Below are 18,971 nucleotides of genomic sequence, written 5' to 3'. Positions count from 1 at the left end.
TCATCAAAAAACATTTACAAAATATTTATTGTATTTTGAGTGAAAATATTACACATTTATTTATTTTCTTCTTGAATTTTGATTTGATAAATTAATGAATACTAGGCGGTTACCCGTATTTCGCGGTTTTCGGCTATCATGGTTATTGGCTTTTGCAGATCTCAAAATCAGGGTGTGTCCTTTGGCTGGGATCACTTTCCTCACAGCTGAGCAATTTGACCTGACTTTCGCCCTCAATTTGACATTTGACCTGACCTTTGACCACGGATGACCTAACAAACGCAAACTTGAGCTTCCTTGGCCAAAGTTACACCCACCCACAAAGTTTGAGCTCCATTATATGAGCAATTTGAAATTTTTACGTTTTTTGACCTATGACCTCTTAACCGTAGGTCTGACAAAAAGGTCACCGTGGAAACTTGTTTGTTAGTCCAAGGTCCACTCAACCACCAATTTTGAGCTCCATAGAGGCAATTTGAAATTTCTACTTTTTTGACCTATGACCTCTAGTCTTAACCGTAGGTGTGACAAAAAGGTCACCGTGGAAACTTTTGTTTGTTAGTCCAATGTCCACTCACCCACCATGTTAGAGCGCCATAGAGGCAATTTGAAATTTCTACTTTTTTGACCTATGACCTCTTAACCGTAGGTCTGACGAAAAGGTCACCATTGAAACTTTTGTTTGTTAATCCAATGTCCACTCACCCACCAAGTTTGAGCTCCATAGGAGCAATTTAAAATTAGACTTCAATTGGCCTTGACCCGGTCGCTGACCTTTGACCTTAAAAAATATAAACTCATTCTTCCTTATACCAAGCTGCACCCATCCACCAAGTGGGTGCGACCCCCGGTCTCCGAGAAAAGAGGCAGACAGACAGACAGACAAACAGACAGATTCTGGTGAATTATAGTAAGACAAGGCGGTTACCCGTATTTGGCAGTTCTCGGCTGTCGCGATTACCTGGCTGATGGAATTATAGTAAGAAACGGACTAACAAAATCATACTCGGCAGTCCACGCTTTTTAATGCGTGCCGGTTCGAAATTCTGAAAATTGGTAAAAGCGTGGAGGTTTAAACTTTTTGGGTAAAAAGCGTGGAATGGTATAAAGCGTGGGAATAAAATGAAAAGCGTGGGGATTGTTTCAACTTACAGTATATTTTTATTGAATACTAAAACAATCATAATTCCAAGAAAAATCACCAAACCTGCGCAAGATAAAATTCCATTTGATACAGGCCAGCGCCTGTTTATGTGAGTCCAGACCAGCGCAATGTACACAATATCCTCCCCGGAAGTGATAAATGTGATATGCAAATGTCCGATTTTTCCATGACGTGTTACGATATGTAGTAGTTTATTCTTTACATCGATCGTACGTATGAGTGAGTGACGTCATTAATCATGCATAATTGATTGAGCGAAGAAGGGTAGGATATAGTCGCTGAACACAGCGCAGTAGCGCACCCGCACGTCTCACAAGATACGAATCAGTAAACACAAAATGACAAGAACAACATTTGGACGCCAAAAAAGTACAGTTATGCATTAAAATGTTTATTGTTCAGTACAGTCGTAGTTTTTCACATAAAATTTGCATTGTTCACATATGTATCAACTTAATGGAGAGAAAAACATCTGACTTGCGTGTGAAATAGGTGCAGAATTGGCGATACTTGATTTACTCGTGTGACTTCATCAATGGATACAAAAAGTGGTGGGGTCAGGAATTTTCAGTATAAAGGGTGCCTCAGTAAAAAGCGTGGGGGTCAGGAATTGTCAGTATAAAGGGTGCCTCAGTAAAAAGGGTGGGGGAAAATAAAAAGGGTGGGGGTCAAACCCCACTGCCGAGTATGAAAATATTACGCTTAATATTCTGATAGGCTTTAACACAGACTGGCTTGCACGTGGCGTGCACAGTTCGTGATCGAGAATTCAAACAAGTGACAAGAGACTAGCTATGTACACAAAACAAGTCAGATTCATCAACGTTCATTTTAAATTCGATCCACCGAGTCGGCAAGATTTTCAATGGTGGAAAAAACGGGGAAAAACACGTAAATATGAAAAATATGAGAAAAAGTGTATACAAAAATAAAAAATAAAAATAAAAATGCCGGTCGGGAATTTTCAAAATTTACGACCGGGCGGCGCGTGTGAGGGCAACACAACGATTTTTTTGGCCTTATAACAAATAATAGGCATCAGCATATATCATAGCAAAAATCTGCTAGCACTATGCATGATGGGATAGGAATAGGAAAGGTCCAAATTTGTATCTTCCCCCGACTCATAGTCGGCACAGAATGAGAATCTATCCCAGCATCCACAGCATGAGCCCATTCAATTACTATTAGTATGTATACGCAAACCATGCCTGTTAACCATGTTCACTCACTGGCAAAAGTCGCCGAATTCGTACAACACGAAGTCCCCAGTTCACTCACTTTTTGCGCAAGGCATCCACTGCCGTAATGCCCTCAAAATATGTCCTTTACCCAAGGCAGTCACTTGCCATGCCCTCTAATGAAGTTTCTGCGTCAGCGTACTTTTCATAGAATAACACGATCGTAGGCGACCTGCATGACCGAACCTTGACCTTGCCTAGCAACGACTGTGTGATTGGTTAATTCTCAAAAGCTGTGTTTGCGCCGTGAGCGCCGGTATTTGCGTAGTACGCTCGGCGCAAATAACTGTGTGTACCCAAGTTAGCTCTCATGATCGAGAATTTAATATTTTGGCTATAGCACCCACTATCCACACAGTAATTATTGTGTCGTCGTGGATAAAGTGTTATTCAGATTTCCTTTGACATGTTTGACAGCTTAATAACCATCGCGTATACGTGCGCGACATCAAGCGTGAGCGTGTGCATTAACCTTGTGCAAATAATATGCGCTGGACGGCTAGCAGTACGCTTAATTTGTAAAAGGGAATCTGAATAAAACTTTAGTAGATAGATTTCTCGATCAATGCTATCAGTATCAGAAGCAAGACAAAGGATTGGGTAGCCTCCTTCCTCATGAAAAGATTTCAGCGAGTATAGCCAAAATATTAAATTCTCGATCATGAGAGCCAACTTGGGTACGCAGTTATTTGCGTCAAGCGTACTATGCAAAGACCGGCGCTTACGGCGCAAACACAGCTTTTGAGAATTGACCAATCACACGGTCGTTGTTAGGCAAGGTCAAGGTTAGGTCATGCAGGTCGTGTGATCGTGTTATTCTATGAAAAGTATGCTGACGCAGAAGGTACATCCTCTCATGATCGAGAATTTGTTATTTTGGCTATAGTTGTCAACAGGAGCTCATCTGACTGGAACCCTGTCCTGAGCGGTGCCCCCCCCCCCCAGGCACTGTTCTTGGTCCTCATTTATTCCTGTTACTCATCAATGACATTCACGAAAATATTTCCAGCACTGTGCGGTTATTTGCCGATGACTGTCTTGTATAATACCATAAGATTAAAGATCTTCAGAGGATGAACAACAACTTCAGGAAGGGGGATGCGTTTCAAGCCATCAAAATGCACTACGATGAGAATGACTCGTAAATATAACCCGGAGTATACAAACTACAACATGATAGGCGTTAAACTTCAAGAGACCAATGACACTCAGTAGGCCTATCTCGGCATCAAATTTCAACGTGACCTACGATGGAACAAACAGACTGACCATGCAATCAGCAAAGCCACCAGAGTACTTAACTTTGTTAGGCGAAATTTCTATGACTGCACCCCATCCATAAAAGAAAGACTTTACCTCACCTAAGTTAGACTTAGTAAGACCACACCTTGACTACGCAACAGCCGCCTGGGACCCATACACAAGCAAAAACATAAACAGCATCGAAAGAATTCAAAAACGTGCAGCGAGATTTGTCACCAACACCAACACATATGGCAGGGACACAAGCGTTACCGCCTTGATGAAAAACTTGAACTGGGTGCCGCTTCAGACTAGGAGGAAATGCCATCGTCGTCTGACCAGTCTATGATCAACGGCCAACTAGACATCAAATTATATCAAGACTTCATCCAACCCAAGCCACTTAGATCTCGCCGCGGACACACACTCCAATTCCAACAACAACACACCAGCACTGACGCATTCGCCAACTCCTTCTTCATACGTACTATACCCTGTGTGTGGGCAAGTCATATTCTGTCGGTCCAACATCCGGGCTATCTCTAGTCTCGGGTCCAAACTTTATGTGGCTCACGGTTTGTTATGAACAACAAAAACCGGCTGTGAAGGAGGCTACATAGCGATGTTGCTGGAGTGACCTTCAATTTCGGAAAAAAACGACACTCGACCATGGAATTTAATTTTAAGTCTGTCAGTATATAAACGGTAAATCAAGTAAGTCTCTTCCACTCTGAAGACTAAGAAACGGTTGTTTGATTCCACTGACTATTTGCGATCGAAATTTACATAACACCAATGACAGAAATCATCAACAAAAATCGAATCAGGGACTTGTTTTCACTCGAACATCATCAACCGGAAGTGACGTGACACGGACCGACAGAATACGTACCACCCCAGAATGGAACCAACTTTTACCAGACACTGTCAACCAAGCAACACCAGCCTCCTTCAAGTCATCTTTAATCACGGACCCCACAATTTAACTGACCACTCTCTCCCTCCAGTTAAAACTCTCTTCTGAGTATTGTGGAGGAACACCAACCAAGTACCAACCCAAGTACCAAGTCAGTATCATTACATGCATGCATGGTCATGGTAATGGTTGTCGAATTTTGATACCATCAGCAGACGAGAATTACAATACTGAAAATATCCATCAAGGACGATACACATGCACAATAATATCGCATGAATTTCAAAGGATTTAATATCAAGACATTATTTATCTCTGTTTACTCACTTTAGTGACGTTTGAAAGGCACATTTTGCTGCACTTTCTTCGCGACTTCCCTTCGACGAAGCCGCCATTGTGAATTTTGGAACCGCGCGACACCGTGGGAAATTCCAGGGGTCACGTAAGGTCAGGTTTGTTTGTAAACAAACCGAAAGTTCGTTCACGTGTTGTGTTGACCGACTTTAGTGAAGAGATGCAGGGGTGAGTGCTGAATTTATATCTCGGAGTTTATCATGTAAATATTTACTATTGTGGAAAAAGAAAAACCAAATTACCTACTAGATTTTGATTTTAAATTTAATATTAAATTTTAAAAAAAATTTAAAAAGTATAAAATAATATGTAAATCGTGATTGGTGTACAGTACAGCCAAGTGCTGATAAATGAAAAAGTTATCTCATAATCATCATATAAATTTATCATAATTTAGCGTATTCTTATACGTCTATGGTGTAAATATACAAATACATCCTACTTTAATATTAATATAGTGTAATGATCAATCAAAAACAAAAGCGAAAATCATGAAAATACAACAATATATATTATATAAAAGGCACATGGTTCAACTTCCCGTTTTCTTGGAACCCTGGATGTACCCTTTGACTTTTAGGTCATTGCCCCGTAGGTCATCCCGGGAGATCATCACCCTAAAAAAAACAAATCAATCTCCAAAGAGGCCCTCAACTTTGAAATTTCGCGCCATTTGTTTTGGCAACACACCAGATGTAAGGCCGTATAAAATTAATGTTTTGGTTCTCGTCCAGAGGATTTTCATGAATTGATGAGGGAGGGAGGTGTTTTTTTTTTGTTTTTTTTTTTTTTTTTTCAATGTAAAATTAGCATTGTCAGTAGTTTTTTTTTTTCCAACAGTGTTCGAGGAAACGATGAGGCCTTTTTTTTTTTTTTTTCAAATGTGAGATTCTGAGGGATAAACCCCTAGAGTACCACAAAAAGACTTGGAAGTGATGCTTGTTCTCTAATAAACTTATTTATATGTATGAAGATTTCATAAATCATTCCAAAGTCTTAAAAATTGAAAAATCTAAAAAAAAAAAAAATCTGACAAATCCCAGAAATTGAGGAGGGAGGGACGAGAACCAAAATATTAATTTTACACGGCCTAAGGCTCATCATACACAATGCCGATGTTGTTCTTCATGTGTGACATCTTGGTGATTTTAAAGGACATTCGAATTTGAAAAAAAAACAAGTAGTCGAGTTTAGTGATGGACTGTTTTGTTGCTATTTATAGATAATAATAAACCAGACTTCTATTAAATGTGTGGATCATGTTTTCATATCACACATAAATATCTGATGTTGAGCGCCATCCATTTTCGTCTACATGTATATTCTGCTCAGCCAGACGCGTGACACTACACGTATTAAAGGAAGCTTGGTCAGAACTACAGAATCCTGTGCTGTTTTATCAACCAGTTTGAACGTTGCTTGGTGCCAAACCAGAAATTTGCCTTTGCGTGTCCTGACATGTTTCTTTTTGCTCTTTATCTTCACATCGTGATTGGCTGTGGACATTTTGCATGTTGCGTTTGTATTTCTCACTGTCCATATTTAGATGACACGTTACCATACATGGTATGTCGGCATGACATCATCTCTTTTGGAGATTCCATGTTATGGAATGATATCAAGCACTATGCGCAACACCAAAACAAAAGCTAAAGGAACTTTTCCGCGGGAAATTAGTATGAACGAAGAAACGAAGAAGGCAGGTGGGTGAACTTTACTTACCATGCTTACCAGTGCCTATTTTATGAATACCAAACAACACTTCTAAATACAACTTCACGGTGTTTTCCATTGGATTTCTTGTGAGTTGTAGAATTTTTTCTCTTTCATATTTCTCCCGTGTATAATATAAAAGCTTATAAACTTGTGCCATGTACTTGCACACCTGGCCGGCGCACTTGACTTTGGCGCTGCTATCGGCAGCTACGATGCAAACTTGTGCGTGGGCGTTTGTGAAAAAAAAGTTTTGTCGCGTGCTGGCAAATTCTGCTACTTTCGGCGTTTTTTTACTACATATGTGTGTCCCATTCCATTCACTCAGTGATTTAAACTGAATGAATTATTTATTTATGTTTCAAAAATGGTAAACCTATATTAAAATACCGGTAATGCTGCAGTGATATGATGTTCATGAATACAGGCAGGGCCATGCGATAGGCCCATATAATAAAGTACCCCCATATTTTTGTTGATAGTAGGGCCTACCAGTAATCAAGAATAACCATGTAACAAAAGGTTGATTCAACTTCATGGGTTTATGTATTATTGGACTTGAGCCAGGTAAAATGTCACACAAACCTTTTTTTTTCTCTTGTTGAATTATTTTGTTACACTTTTAACATGTTATAAAGCAGTGCAGCTGGTGTACAAGTAGGCCTAGGCATTTCACTGGCAGATATGAAGCTTCAATAATAATTTAATAATATTGTTGAATACTTGTAAACAATTATGTTGTGTAGTTTTTGTTTACATTAATGAAAGTGTTTGAAGGTTGATAAAAAGACCAGTAATCATGGTGATAACTTGTAATATAAGTATTTATATTTGTGTGAACTGTGTTGCAGAGTAGCAATGAGCTTTTTAGTGTGAGGGGTAAAGCCAATTTTTCCCCCATTTGTTAATTTTTCAACCCATTTTTAGTCATTTTAATTTAATGACACTTTACCATTGCCGTCTCCATTTTCATCACCGATATTTCTGGGGGGAAACTCCCCCTGGCTGGCACTGCATGTGTGTTTGTTTGTGTGTGTGTTTGTTTGTTTGTGTGTGTGTGTGTATTGGGGTTGTTTTGTTAATACAGCCTTCCAGGTTTACAAGCAGAATCAATTTATAAATACTAAATTTTGTCCAGGACAACTTCAACATAACACAAAAATTATTAACAAAGAACCACAATATTGATTTTTTTGTTTACTTTAAAAACTTATTTTTAAAAACAAAATTGTCAAATTTTCTTCAAACCTGATTTATAAACCCAGTGGGTGTTCTTTCACTTTACATGTTGGTTTAAAAACCCCTTCCTGACAGTTATCATTACAGTATATTATTTCAACATTTTGGGTAAAGAATAAAAAATATTAAATTTTTTTTAAAATTTTAAAGTCAAGAATAAAGAGGAATATAAAATAATTTATAACTAATCCTATAAATGCTCTCTTGATGTTGTACTGATATTCATCAAGTTCATTGCTTTCTCTTACTGCCTATTGCTTACAACCAAAGATGAGTTGGCATTTTTTGTTAAAACCAGCATAGATATTACTAGTGAATTATTTTATGTGACAGTATTGCTTTAATGCCCTTGGTTGGTGCCTTGTGGCTGATTGTGTCTGCAGATAAATGAAGATGATTTAAAGATGATTCTGTGTACCTTGAAAGATACATATAGCTGATCAGTGTGCACAGAAAATATGAACTATTTGTCAATTTGTTTATTGAGTCGATCATTTAGACAATACAAAATACACAAGCTTCTACTAATATACATGAATATTGTTTCAGTTTGTGTTTCATTAAAGTATCTCAGCTATTTTTTTGAAATAATACTTGAATGAAATTTGATGGATCTTACACAGAAAGCATTGGTAGATGCCGGTGGTAGATGACAGATTATAGAAGACAAGATTTGTGAATTAGTAATTCAATTATATCATTGTGTGACATTCAAATAGCAAGATTCTGATTGAATTGGGATCATTCATTATAGCTTTGCTTTCATAGGAAATGAACTAGGCCCATCATTTCTTCTCGTATAATATAGTTGTTTTTTTACAGTTACTGATACCAGTTTTGATTTCTACATAGCTAGTTTCATTTGGGATGGGGATTGTTCAAACCAAAATGTTTTGAAAACTTAATGGTCACATAAGTCAGGTTGGGAGGGGGACACACAAAAGCATAATTGCATGGCTGTTCTTAAATAACACCAAATCTATATTTATTAATTAATTAATCATAAACTCATGCTCATACTCATGGATTTATGGAGGGTTGCGGGAAACTAAATAGTGGACATTTTGTGAATGTTTCCTTCGAAAAAGAGCTAATTTCAATTTTTTCCCATACAAGCAAGATCTTTTGTGAATTTTTCCTTCAAGAAAGGGCAGATTTGCAACATTTTTTACAGAAAAAATGAACCCACATACCCCCCCCCCCCAGCTACGGCTTTGTATAAACTAGTACCTCCCTGAGTCCTGTTTAAAGTGAATAACATTTTTTGCAATATTTTAAAGATAAATTCATGTGACTTGCAAATTGCATAATTTTCTTACAGAAATGTTTGCAAAAGATAGAACTATAACTTATAAGCTAAAATTTAGATATTATTCAGAAGCTCAGGACAATCATCTATGAAATAATAAATTTGTTATGATTTGAACCAGGGACTGATTCAGGAGGGCCTTGTGATACAAGGCATTATTGTTTGAACATTCAAAGGACCACTTGGTGAAAATATGCTCAAATTTTTGCCAGTCATGAGTTTTGAGGGGTGTTACGAGATGGTACCAGTACATCATTTTCTACCCAGTTTTGCTAGAATCTTGCACATTAAGCTGGGCATAGTATTTTTACCTGTCTGAGTTCAATAACTAAATGTAAAATCAAATATGATTATGCACAGGGGTCATTATTATTTGGAGGTTTTCGTAAATTACATTTTTATGTACATTAAAAGATATCTAGAGGGCAGGGTTCGATTTAACTTGTGTCGTGGAGCAAAATGCTCCCCATTTTGGACAACCTGCTACACAAATTTCAGCTTGTATAGCAATTTTTTACAATGTAAACATATGCTAATATTATAAGAACGTCGCCTAAATAAGGTTTTCGCTAAAAAATTGCTATGCACATTTTTCAAAGTAAATCGAACCCAGGCCAGGGGATCATTTTGGATTGGACAGGGGTGTAAGAGACCAGATTTAAAATCAGTTTCCTGATATATTTTATTTTCAATTTCCAGGTTTTTTCTACACTTGTTGCATGTACAAAAGTACAGGTTTAAATAATTTCAGATTTTTTAGCTGTTCCAGAGTATCCAGACCCTCCGTTTGCCAAAAACAGATATTTTTTCAAAGACACTCTCAGGCCTGATTGGAGACACATTTGGGGTATGTGGGATACTGGTTAATCTCTCTTTTATGGGTAGATATTAAACTTTAGCACTGGGGAAAATGGTAAACATAGTATATAAAATAGATTCTTATTTTTATCCTAAATTGCAACACCTTATCCTCTTGCAATCATCTAAAGTTATATATTGACCAGTCTCTGTAGCTCTGTGTGTTAATGATCATCCATCACTTGTTCCCATGGTGATGCAATGTTTATATATTATGAAATTGAAGGCATCATAACATGCTATATACTATGTTGCCATGTTGCAGAAAATACAATCAAGGTTCGAACAATATCAATGAAAATTTTCTCCAAATTTATGATAATTATTTTCACATTGCTTGTAAACTCCTAGTAAACAAATGATGTGTTTTGGCAACAGGGAGGATGGTGTATTATTGCATTATTTGTAAACACAGTGGGTTACCATGATCTTGAGTAGTACAATACATCCAGGGATCTTGTTGTCTGCAGTGAGCTGGAACAATTAAACATCAATGCTTGCTTCATAAGCTGTGATGTTTCTTTTTTTCACCCACCAAAAAAATATATTGAACACAATTTCTTGACCTGGCATGCATAGGGCCTATATTAAATGCTGATCTTAGAAAAGGATTCTGATAGTGACATAAAGATAGTCAAAATTGTAACAACAAAAAGTCTTTCTACATTTGACTTGCACATGGAGGGTTAGTATAATTTCAACAATCAATTTATAATATTGTCACTTGGCCTATGGCTTAGCTGGTTGGCTGCCAATCCATAGCAGTATTGACGCCTTGCATTTTGAGGTACCGGTACGTGTTTTATTCCTGGTTTTATTCACTTTAATCCTTTTTAAAGGTACATTTAATTGTACTTAAAATTTGCTTTTTAATGGTTCATTTGATCGATGCAGTGTTTCATGATTTCATGCTCTAAATCAAAATTGACACATTATTATATTGCTTACAAAAATATTGTTGTTGTTGTTTTTGTAGCAATATGCTATCTTTAGTTACTTTCATTGATGGTATAAATAGAGCAAATGAATGGTTCTTTATTTGCTTACTTTTGTTTTGTTTTCTTTGTTTTTCTTTCATTTTTATGCATTGTACTTATGTAGTTGTGTGTATGTGATTATAATCAATGCTATTGATGGTTGCTTAGACACTAGAGTTAGTCATAATATTGATAATATTGTTTACCATAAATTAGCAAAATTGTAAATGTTTGGTGCTATGCCATAAAAGTCTGTGTTTTCAATGATCCTGTTACAAATTTTGGTGTGTTTGGCACTTGGCAGCAACAGGGACAATATTATGACAGCTGTAGCAGGCTGTGTATATTGTACTATTTCCCTGGTTTTACAAGAAACATTTCCAATAACTTAGAAAAACTTTGAATGACCCTCCCATTTGGCACTTTTTGAATATAGGGCTTGTTTTTATTCTTGGGCTTTCTGCCCAGCTTTTTGCTATATGCACTTCTCATGTTCCTTTGAATGATGCAGGCCAGTTGAGCACTTAAAAGGAAGACTTCCCCTTTGAAAAAATATTTTCAGGTTAATTTAGGATGAAAATATTATAGGTCTGTTAAATCAGCCTTCTCTGGATGATCTTCCCTCTCTAATCAGGACCAAATTCTCACAGTGACTGGCTTCACCCCCTTGGTACAGCTACAAGGCTGGTAATGCCAGGGTTTTAAAAATAATTTCTGATCACAAATTTAGATATGAAATTCAAACCTGATTTGCTGAAATGTTTCATTCCAAAGATTCAGTTAGTACTATCAGTTAGCTTCGATAGTTTGGTGAAACCAAATCACAAATTTTAAAATGTTCAAAATGACCATGTACGTGGTAAAAATTAATTGCAAAATCAAACTCATTCCAGACACTACACACTATATATATCCACTCAGTCGTCAGCCAGTGACATTATCACAACAATGAAACGTTGCTATTGTGGCAATAATTGCAATGATGAGAAAATTGACTTCCTACGGTGTAGATTGCAATTTGATTGCCATAACCAATTGTGATACAATTGTGAACCCTGCAAACGATCGTGTGCACACTAACAAGCTGACATACACGCTCACACTCTAGTAATCATAGCCTGCAGTATACATGTTAATGGATGTTATAGTAGCTAGCCCTAGCTGTCTGTCTAACCGTCTGCGTTCAGTGCTGATATGCGACTGAGATCATCTCTATACTAACACTGCTGCCGTGAACAGCTGTATCGCTGTAGTGCGATGTATTGATGAATAATGAATTGCCACAGCCAGCCAGTCAACACTGACTGCATTATAGCTCATCGGCCCAAAACCCGGTTAGTTCACGGCCAGCCGCTGTATCATCCCCGGGGGGGGCACTCAAGTTAAATTTTGGTAGGGGTGTGCGGCGCGGAGCGCCGAAATTTGGGAACTAAGAACTGATTTTCGGGCAAAATAGGGGCTTGAAGAACTGAAATTTGGGCCAAATTATAGGCTGTTGAGCTGAAAATTTCTAAATTTTTTCCAAATTTGAGCTTAAAGAGCTACAATTGTCAGAGTTTGAGGCTCAAAGAACTGGAGCAGATTCAAATGTGGGGCTTAAGGAACTGCCGGAGAGCCTGAAAAAGGGACCCTTGACCGCCGCACATACCCGTACCACCTTAACATGTGAGTGCCCCCCCCCGGGGTATCATCACGCTTTCCATGGATACATACACAACGATAACACTACGCATCACGTGTCACACTTGCTCAGACCATATGCTCACAAGCATATTTCTGGGCGGATAACATCAGTAGATTGACATGCGGTACTATCATCATGAATGGGAACGTTTTTGAATGAATGAAGATCAAGATTATATAAATAAAAATAGAAAACAGAAAAAATACATAGATAGGATGGGTGGGAGAAATTCAAAGATTTTGTAATTGATTCCTATAGGTCATAGGTTTATGAACTTTGACATTACATTGTTCTAGGTTACAGCTTTAGAAGCAGGTAATTTTTTACAAGCCATGTGGTGAAATTGTTAGTATTTAATGCAATGGCATGGAGAAAGGTAGACCAAGAATTATTTCATCCAGAATGTGCTGTGATAGGACTTTTAGGATACTTTATCGGCTGATTATAGAGTGCTTGTTGGTATATAACGTGTGGATTGCTATGAATACATAGTACTATATACACTTGTATGATAGCTCTTGGAAATTATGGCAAAATATGATGGTATGTACTTCTTTATTTTACTGATTTGTAATTTTAACTCTTTTGTGTGTAATTGAATGTTTAAGTCAATTTCTAATCATCGTTTAATGATTTAGTCATTGTTTAATTTTAAAAGCTATATTAATGTAATTGTTTGTCTCATTCTCTTCAGAAGTTTATATGTTAATGCAGTTTTTTGTTGCTCTATTTTATTAATAGTATTGATGCAATGTGTGGGTCAATCGGTTTTGATAAACACATGCTGTAAATCATAGGCGTAGATCCCGGGGGATGGGGGATAATCCCCCCCCCCTCCAATGTTGACGCCTGTTTGTGGGTTTCTGACTAAATTAACTCATATTTGTCCGTTTTAGCCCCAAAAGTGCTATTTTTTTTGCGCTTCACACAAATTTATTCCAAATTTTTAATGGACATAATTTGTACCATAGACTTATTTTGTCGCCAAAAGGTGTTGGATTCACTATACTTCAAGATAAAAATTCCAACACCCCCCCCCCCCCCCCCATGTCAAAATAAATCTATGCCACTGCTGTAGATGGAAAACACTCAGAAACAAAGTGCTGAGGCTGAAGTAGCAAATAGGCATTTCATATTTTCCCATTTAGGGGTATTTAATAGAAAATTAAATTAAAAAGGGAAATAAAATGAGTATTACAGTTGTATAAAATGCATGATTTTATTATTGGGAACAGGAGCTTTGAGAACCAATATATTAAATTAATAATAAGGTTCAGGTTTCAGAAAAAAAAAGTTAAGGGGACAAAGCCAGTGCCAAAAATTACTAATTTCGCATTTAGGTTCATTTTATTTTTTACCCGATTTATCTGTTTTCTATAATCATTACAAACATTTTATTTTCAGTTCATAAAGACTTGACTGCATTTATTTTAAAATCTTTTCTCAAGTGTCTGCACAAATAATCTACAATTTCTGTAAAATGTGCTCAAAATCAACTGAAATATAGATCAAGATCTGCTGCCTCAGAATACACATTTTGAATTCATAACATGCTATCTAGAAATGGCTAGTTCTAGATTTGTGACTGATCTCAATGTCCAGTTTCTCACAAAGGTATCCTTTATGAACTACTATTGTAGTTAGTGTTAATGATAATTACAACACCTGAAGCTGTTAATTAGATCGTCTAATTAACACCCATGATAGTAACAAGTTTTAACTTGTCATTGAAATTTGAATGACTTTTTGTTTTAACTTTAATGAGATGTTTGAACTTTTAATACTTTTATGACTTTCAATTTGTAACTTGACTTCGGGTGGGAGTATTACAGGACATGCACATCTGACTAACCTTCAACTTCACTGACTTGATAAAGCAATAACTAATTAGCAAAACAATGTGTGGGTAGAGGGCATTGCCCTGTGAAATGACTTCATGTAACAGGTATGTTCTCAAGAACATTAATTAATTTAGCTCCCAGATATGTGATATTGATTCAGAATCAAGTGGAAAATGTGATCAAATACTCATTAGTCACTTTATACTAGCCACCAGAAAACTATATTATTGCCGCCAAGCATTTGGGAGCAATAATATATGTATTAAATTGAGAAGAAATGAAGCATACTGCAATTTTAGTGACAATGTTGTTACTTCATTGCAATTTACAAGTATTCACAATTTATTTGCTGCCACTTTCTTGCCCTTTTCTGTTCTACTGCTGATCAACTTCAAAGTAAAAACATACACAAGTTTGATTCAGTCACTTTTACTAAATACTAAGCTGGAAGATCAGCTCAAAAAAATTCTACAAGTTGAAAGTTTCTAACGATAAGAAATCAATAAATTAAGAATAACAGGGAATGATATTAGTATATGGTCATTTTCACGGTAAAGGGTGTAACTTTGGATTTTTAACATTTTGATCCGTAGTTTTCTAATAAAGCCACAGAATTCCATAATTTTTGGCCACATAAGTCATCTAGTTAGCAGCTACCTTGGGTAGCATAATCATCTTCAGGAGTTACTGCGTTCAGTTTTAGCAGGCTTAAATGTACCTAATATTGCCATTTTGAAAAACTATAAAAACAGTAACATTTTTGTAAAAACCTGTGTTTTCTTCAGTTAGTTCATGGATAATTTTTCTTATCCTGAAAGTACGGTCATATGTTCAGTAAACACTGCCACATTAGATTTAATTGTGAACAGCCCTGTATTTTTGAGAACCGGACTTGAGATTTGTCGTTTCGAGGCTTCATTTTCCGTTAACAATTGTTAACAAACTTTGTGGGTATAGCTTTGGTTCGTAATTCTTGGTTATTTCTTCACTTCTTCTTGATTCATAACAGTTGATATCTTAACTTGAAATGGGTAACAAAAATTAGTCGATTTGCAAGCTTTCAAAATTTTTATAAAATCTTGACTTCAAAGAGCCGTTTTTCCGTTAACTTTTTTGAAGCCTCCGAAACAAACTGTTCAGCAAGCTTGGGCAAATATAAATAAAAGAGCTCATCCAATCTATTTATCAAAATGTAGCAAAGTAGATCTTCAAATCACTTCTTTTTAAATTGTGGAGATATATATCACCGTTTGAAAATGGGACCCAATACAAACTTTCCGTTAACAATTGAAGCCTCCGAAACAAATGAAGCCTCCGAAACAACAATAAGATTAATTATCATCTATGCATATCTAAATTGGTGTTTCATACTGATATCTGCATTGTAATTGTTACTTGATATGTGCAGAATGTCATAAATTAAAAAAATTGTTGATGTTATGGTTAATGTTTGAAAAATATACTGATACCCAAAAAGCCTGTTTCGGAGGCTTCACATGCAAAAAACACCATACTTAACAAATGGGTGAAAAAGTTAACATGCTATAAATCTACAATATCTGCCACATAGAATCATTGATTCAATACACACAAGAAAATAACAGCTTAGATGATCCCAACAGTGTTGTTTTCAAAAAAAAATACTTCTGCAATGTTTAACCATTGTTAACATGAAGCCTCAAAAAAAAAAAAAATGACTTGCTGTGATAATTTAATTTTTGTCACAACTGAAATTCAATACTTAGAAGCAAAGCATGAAAATTGGTAATTGTGATATTTTTTACCTATTTTTTCATGTCAACTTTACTTGTAGTAGTTAGCCAAATATTTTACTTTTATGATCACCTGTGTTGTTAACTGAAGCCTCCGAAACACAAATCGCTTGAATTGCCAATTCTAAAAATAACTCCAATTTCTGTGAAACTTGGCTGGGAGGTTCCTTTCATCAAGTAGTATTTGTACATGAAGTTAGACATTCAAATTATTTTAGGAACCCAATTAAAACTTAAAAAATATGTTTAAGATTGGGAAATTTCCATTCAAAATTGCAATTACAAACATAGCAAAACATGGTATAAAATTTAACTTATATCTGTTGACTTACTTTGGAATGGGATTTCACATGTATTCCAGCTTTCATGTCATAATTTTCTGAGCTTATGTAAAATACATTTTTCTTAGATTTTAACCAAAATGTTATGGAAATGTCAATTTTTTTATCAGAAATCAAAAGGTTTAAGCCTTGAAGCATTATTTTACTGGAATTTGAGTTGCTTCTATGCATGATTACAGTAAACAGAAACATATTTAAGTGGTTTGAAATTTTGACCCAAAAAATCAAAAGTTACACCCTTTACTGTGAAAATGACCATATTACAATATGATGCCACAAGGACATGCCATAGACAATTATATGCATACTTGATTCCATTAATTAAGTTAATCAATAACATCATTGTTGATACAATTTGTTAAACATTGAAATCAAATGTTAAACATGACATATTTCCCGGTAATATAGATTTTGGATTATTCAAGTTAAAGAGTGTCAACAAAGTAGGTGCTGATCATTAAGAAAGGTTAGGACGTGTCTCATTATTATTAGGTTATGCATGAAAATGAATTGCATTAATATTTCTACAATTTGAATGTGACTTTCTTTTTCTTAACCAATGAAAACTTGTTTTTTGATTTACATCTAAAAAATCAGAAAACACCCAAAATCTTGATATGGTGCCGTGGCTATTGGACAAATATAAGGGCCATTACATTATGGGGAAACAGGTACAAAATGGTAAAGAACATGTCAAATGAAAGAGAAAAATATTATACAATATCACTCAGTAATAATTTTGCATTTTAATGAAATTGAGAGGTGGTGGAAACAGATGAAATAAACTTGGAAAATTGTCATTATGAATATTTGAAAGTCATGGATTTGAATCTAAAATCAAAAAACATTTATAAAAGTCACTTCTTGAGGTAATCTTCATTGTTTTGATAAGCATCTTGAAACCTTCTTGTTGACACTCCGATGCTGGCAGCTTTTACACAATTTTTAGTCATCTCTGTCAAGATACCAGTTCAGTACAAAACTCATTCTCCACAACACAAGGTCGGTTTTTGAGCTATCTCCTTCATGAGGGTTATCTAATTATTGAACTTTGCTATGAGGAATGAGAACATTTTGGCTCATTTAGGAGTCGCTGTTATATTTTGACTGACACATGTCATTCATGTTCATGCCAGGCTCCCAACTCGTGCCCTGTCAGTAGGGGTTTTTATTTTGACAGTTTCAGACATATTAGGTAACTAAACTAACATACAGTGTCCAAAAATAACAATAGAAAACATAAAAGTTAGTGGTTTCTGATGATGCACAAATGGGACCAGAGGTGTAACACCTGGTTGGGGATTATTATGAAAATAAGCAGATTTTTAGTAGAGTCTTTTTCATTGATTTCATCATAAATTGTCACTTTTGGCTATGTAGTAACTAACTACTTTGTTACAGAAATCAATAATTGTCTAATGAGTACAGATGTGCTGAAAATATGCAGATTTCAACCAAAATTATATTGCAAAGGTGTTTTCTGCTCCCCTGATGTTACATTGATTTTGTGAATTTTGCAGCGTCACTTTTAATTGAAGTGTTACTTTTAATCAGGTGAAATAAATCAATCCTAAATTATACAACAATATGATGTTCACTTTGATCTGTGTCGTTAATGATTTTCTGACATCTGTTGCATGACTTGGGTGTTGAATTTGATATGGTGTGATGAAATCAGATCATATCACTTAGCACTAATTAGATTTAAAAAGTTCTTTAAAAATTAGTCAAATTACACTTGACAAGGTCAGTTGCATACTATTTTATACAACAATTAATAATTGATTGCTGAATAATAGTTGACAACTTATTAGAACTAGATGTATCAACTCATGATCCTCTTGAAAGTCAAACAAATATTTGAAATTGGGGAAAATATTTAAGAGGTAATATCATCTTTCTGCAAAATTGACAAACTTGACCGAAGAAAGTATCATATTGTAGAGTATGAGAAGAAAGTATTGTAGGAGTGCGTAGGCTACAAATTTGTCTTCAAATTGAAAAAAAAAAAAAAAGTTTTTCAAGATTTAAAGCAGAATTAGAAGAAGTCCAAATTTTTGTCCTTTAGCATATACCGGTAATTTAAAACTCAGAACATTATCAGATTGTTGTAAGAGCCAAAGCAAAACTTATGATGACAGAGGGCACTCTTCATACTTCACCACAGTCTGCACTGGCAAAATAACCAGTGTGCCGCTAAAGTCTATACACAATGTACACAGAGCAAACAAGTGAGAATAATTGATTGGATACAAATAGGTGAATCATGGGCGTTAATAGCTCAAGGTTAACTACCGATCCAACTAAAGCAACGCTCAC

At 35.7% G+C, this 18,971-nt stretch overlaps 2 protein-coding genes across 4 annotated transcripts in view; one reads left to right on the top strand and one right to left on the bottom strand.

The window, feature by feature from the left end:
- LOC140152797 (uncharacterized) overlaps positions 1–4,974 on the bottom strand; it is a 278,471-nt gene extending 273,497 nt beyond the window's left edge. The window contains exon 1 of the mRNA XM_072175296.1: positions 4,892–4,974. Within this exon, the coding sequence (XP_072031397.1) occupies positions 4,892–4,959 (68 nt within the window). The 5' untranslated portion in view covers positions 4,960–4,974. The remainder of the gene's footprint in view (positions 1–4,891) is intronic.
- Positions 4,975–6,165: 1,191 nt separating this feature from the next.
- LOC140152796 (uncharacterized) overlaps positions 6,166–18,971 on the top strand; it is a 39,514-nt gene continuing 26,708 nt past the window's right edge. The window contains exon 1 of one of the 3 annotated variants that reach the window (XM_072175288.1): positions 6,166–6,621. In XM_072175288.1, coding sequence (XP_072031389.1) covers positions 6,465–6,621 — 157 coding nt within the window. In that variant the 5' untranslated portion in view covers positions 6,166–6,464. Of the gene's footprint in view, positions 6,721–13,165; positions 13,242–18,971 lie in introns of those variants that run through there. The other 2 variants (XM_072175293.1, XM_072175291.1) reach the window with 2 other exon arrangements.

Source organism: Amphiura filiformis, chromosome 5, assembly GCF_039555335.1.
Source record: "Amphiura filiformis chromosome 5, Afil_fr2py, whole genome shotgun sequence".
Lineage (NCBI taxonomy): Eukaryota > Metazoa > Echinodermata > Ophiuroidea > Amphilepidida > Amphiuridae > Amphiura > Amphiura filiformis.
The sequence above is the reverse complement of the archived record's forward strand: the minus strand, read 5'-3'. Positions and strand labels throughout refer to the sequence as shown.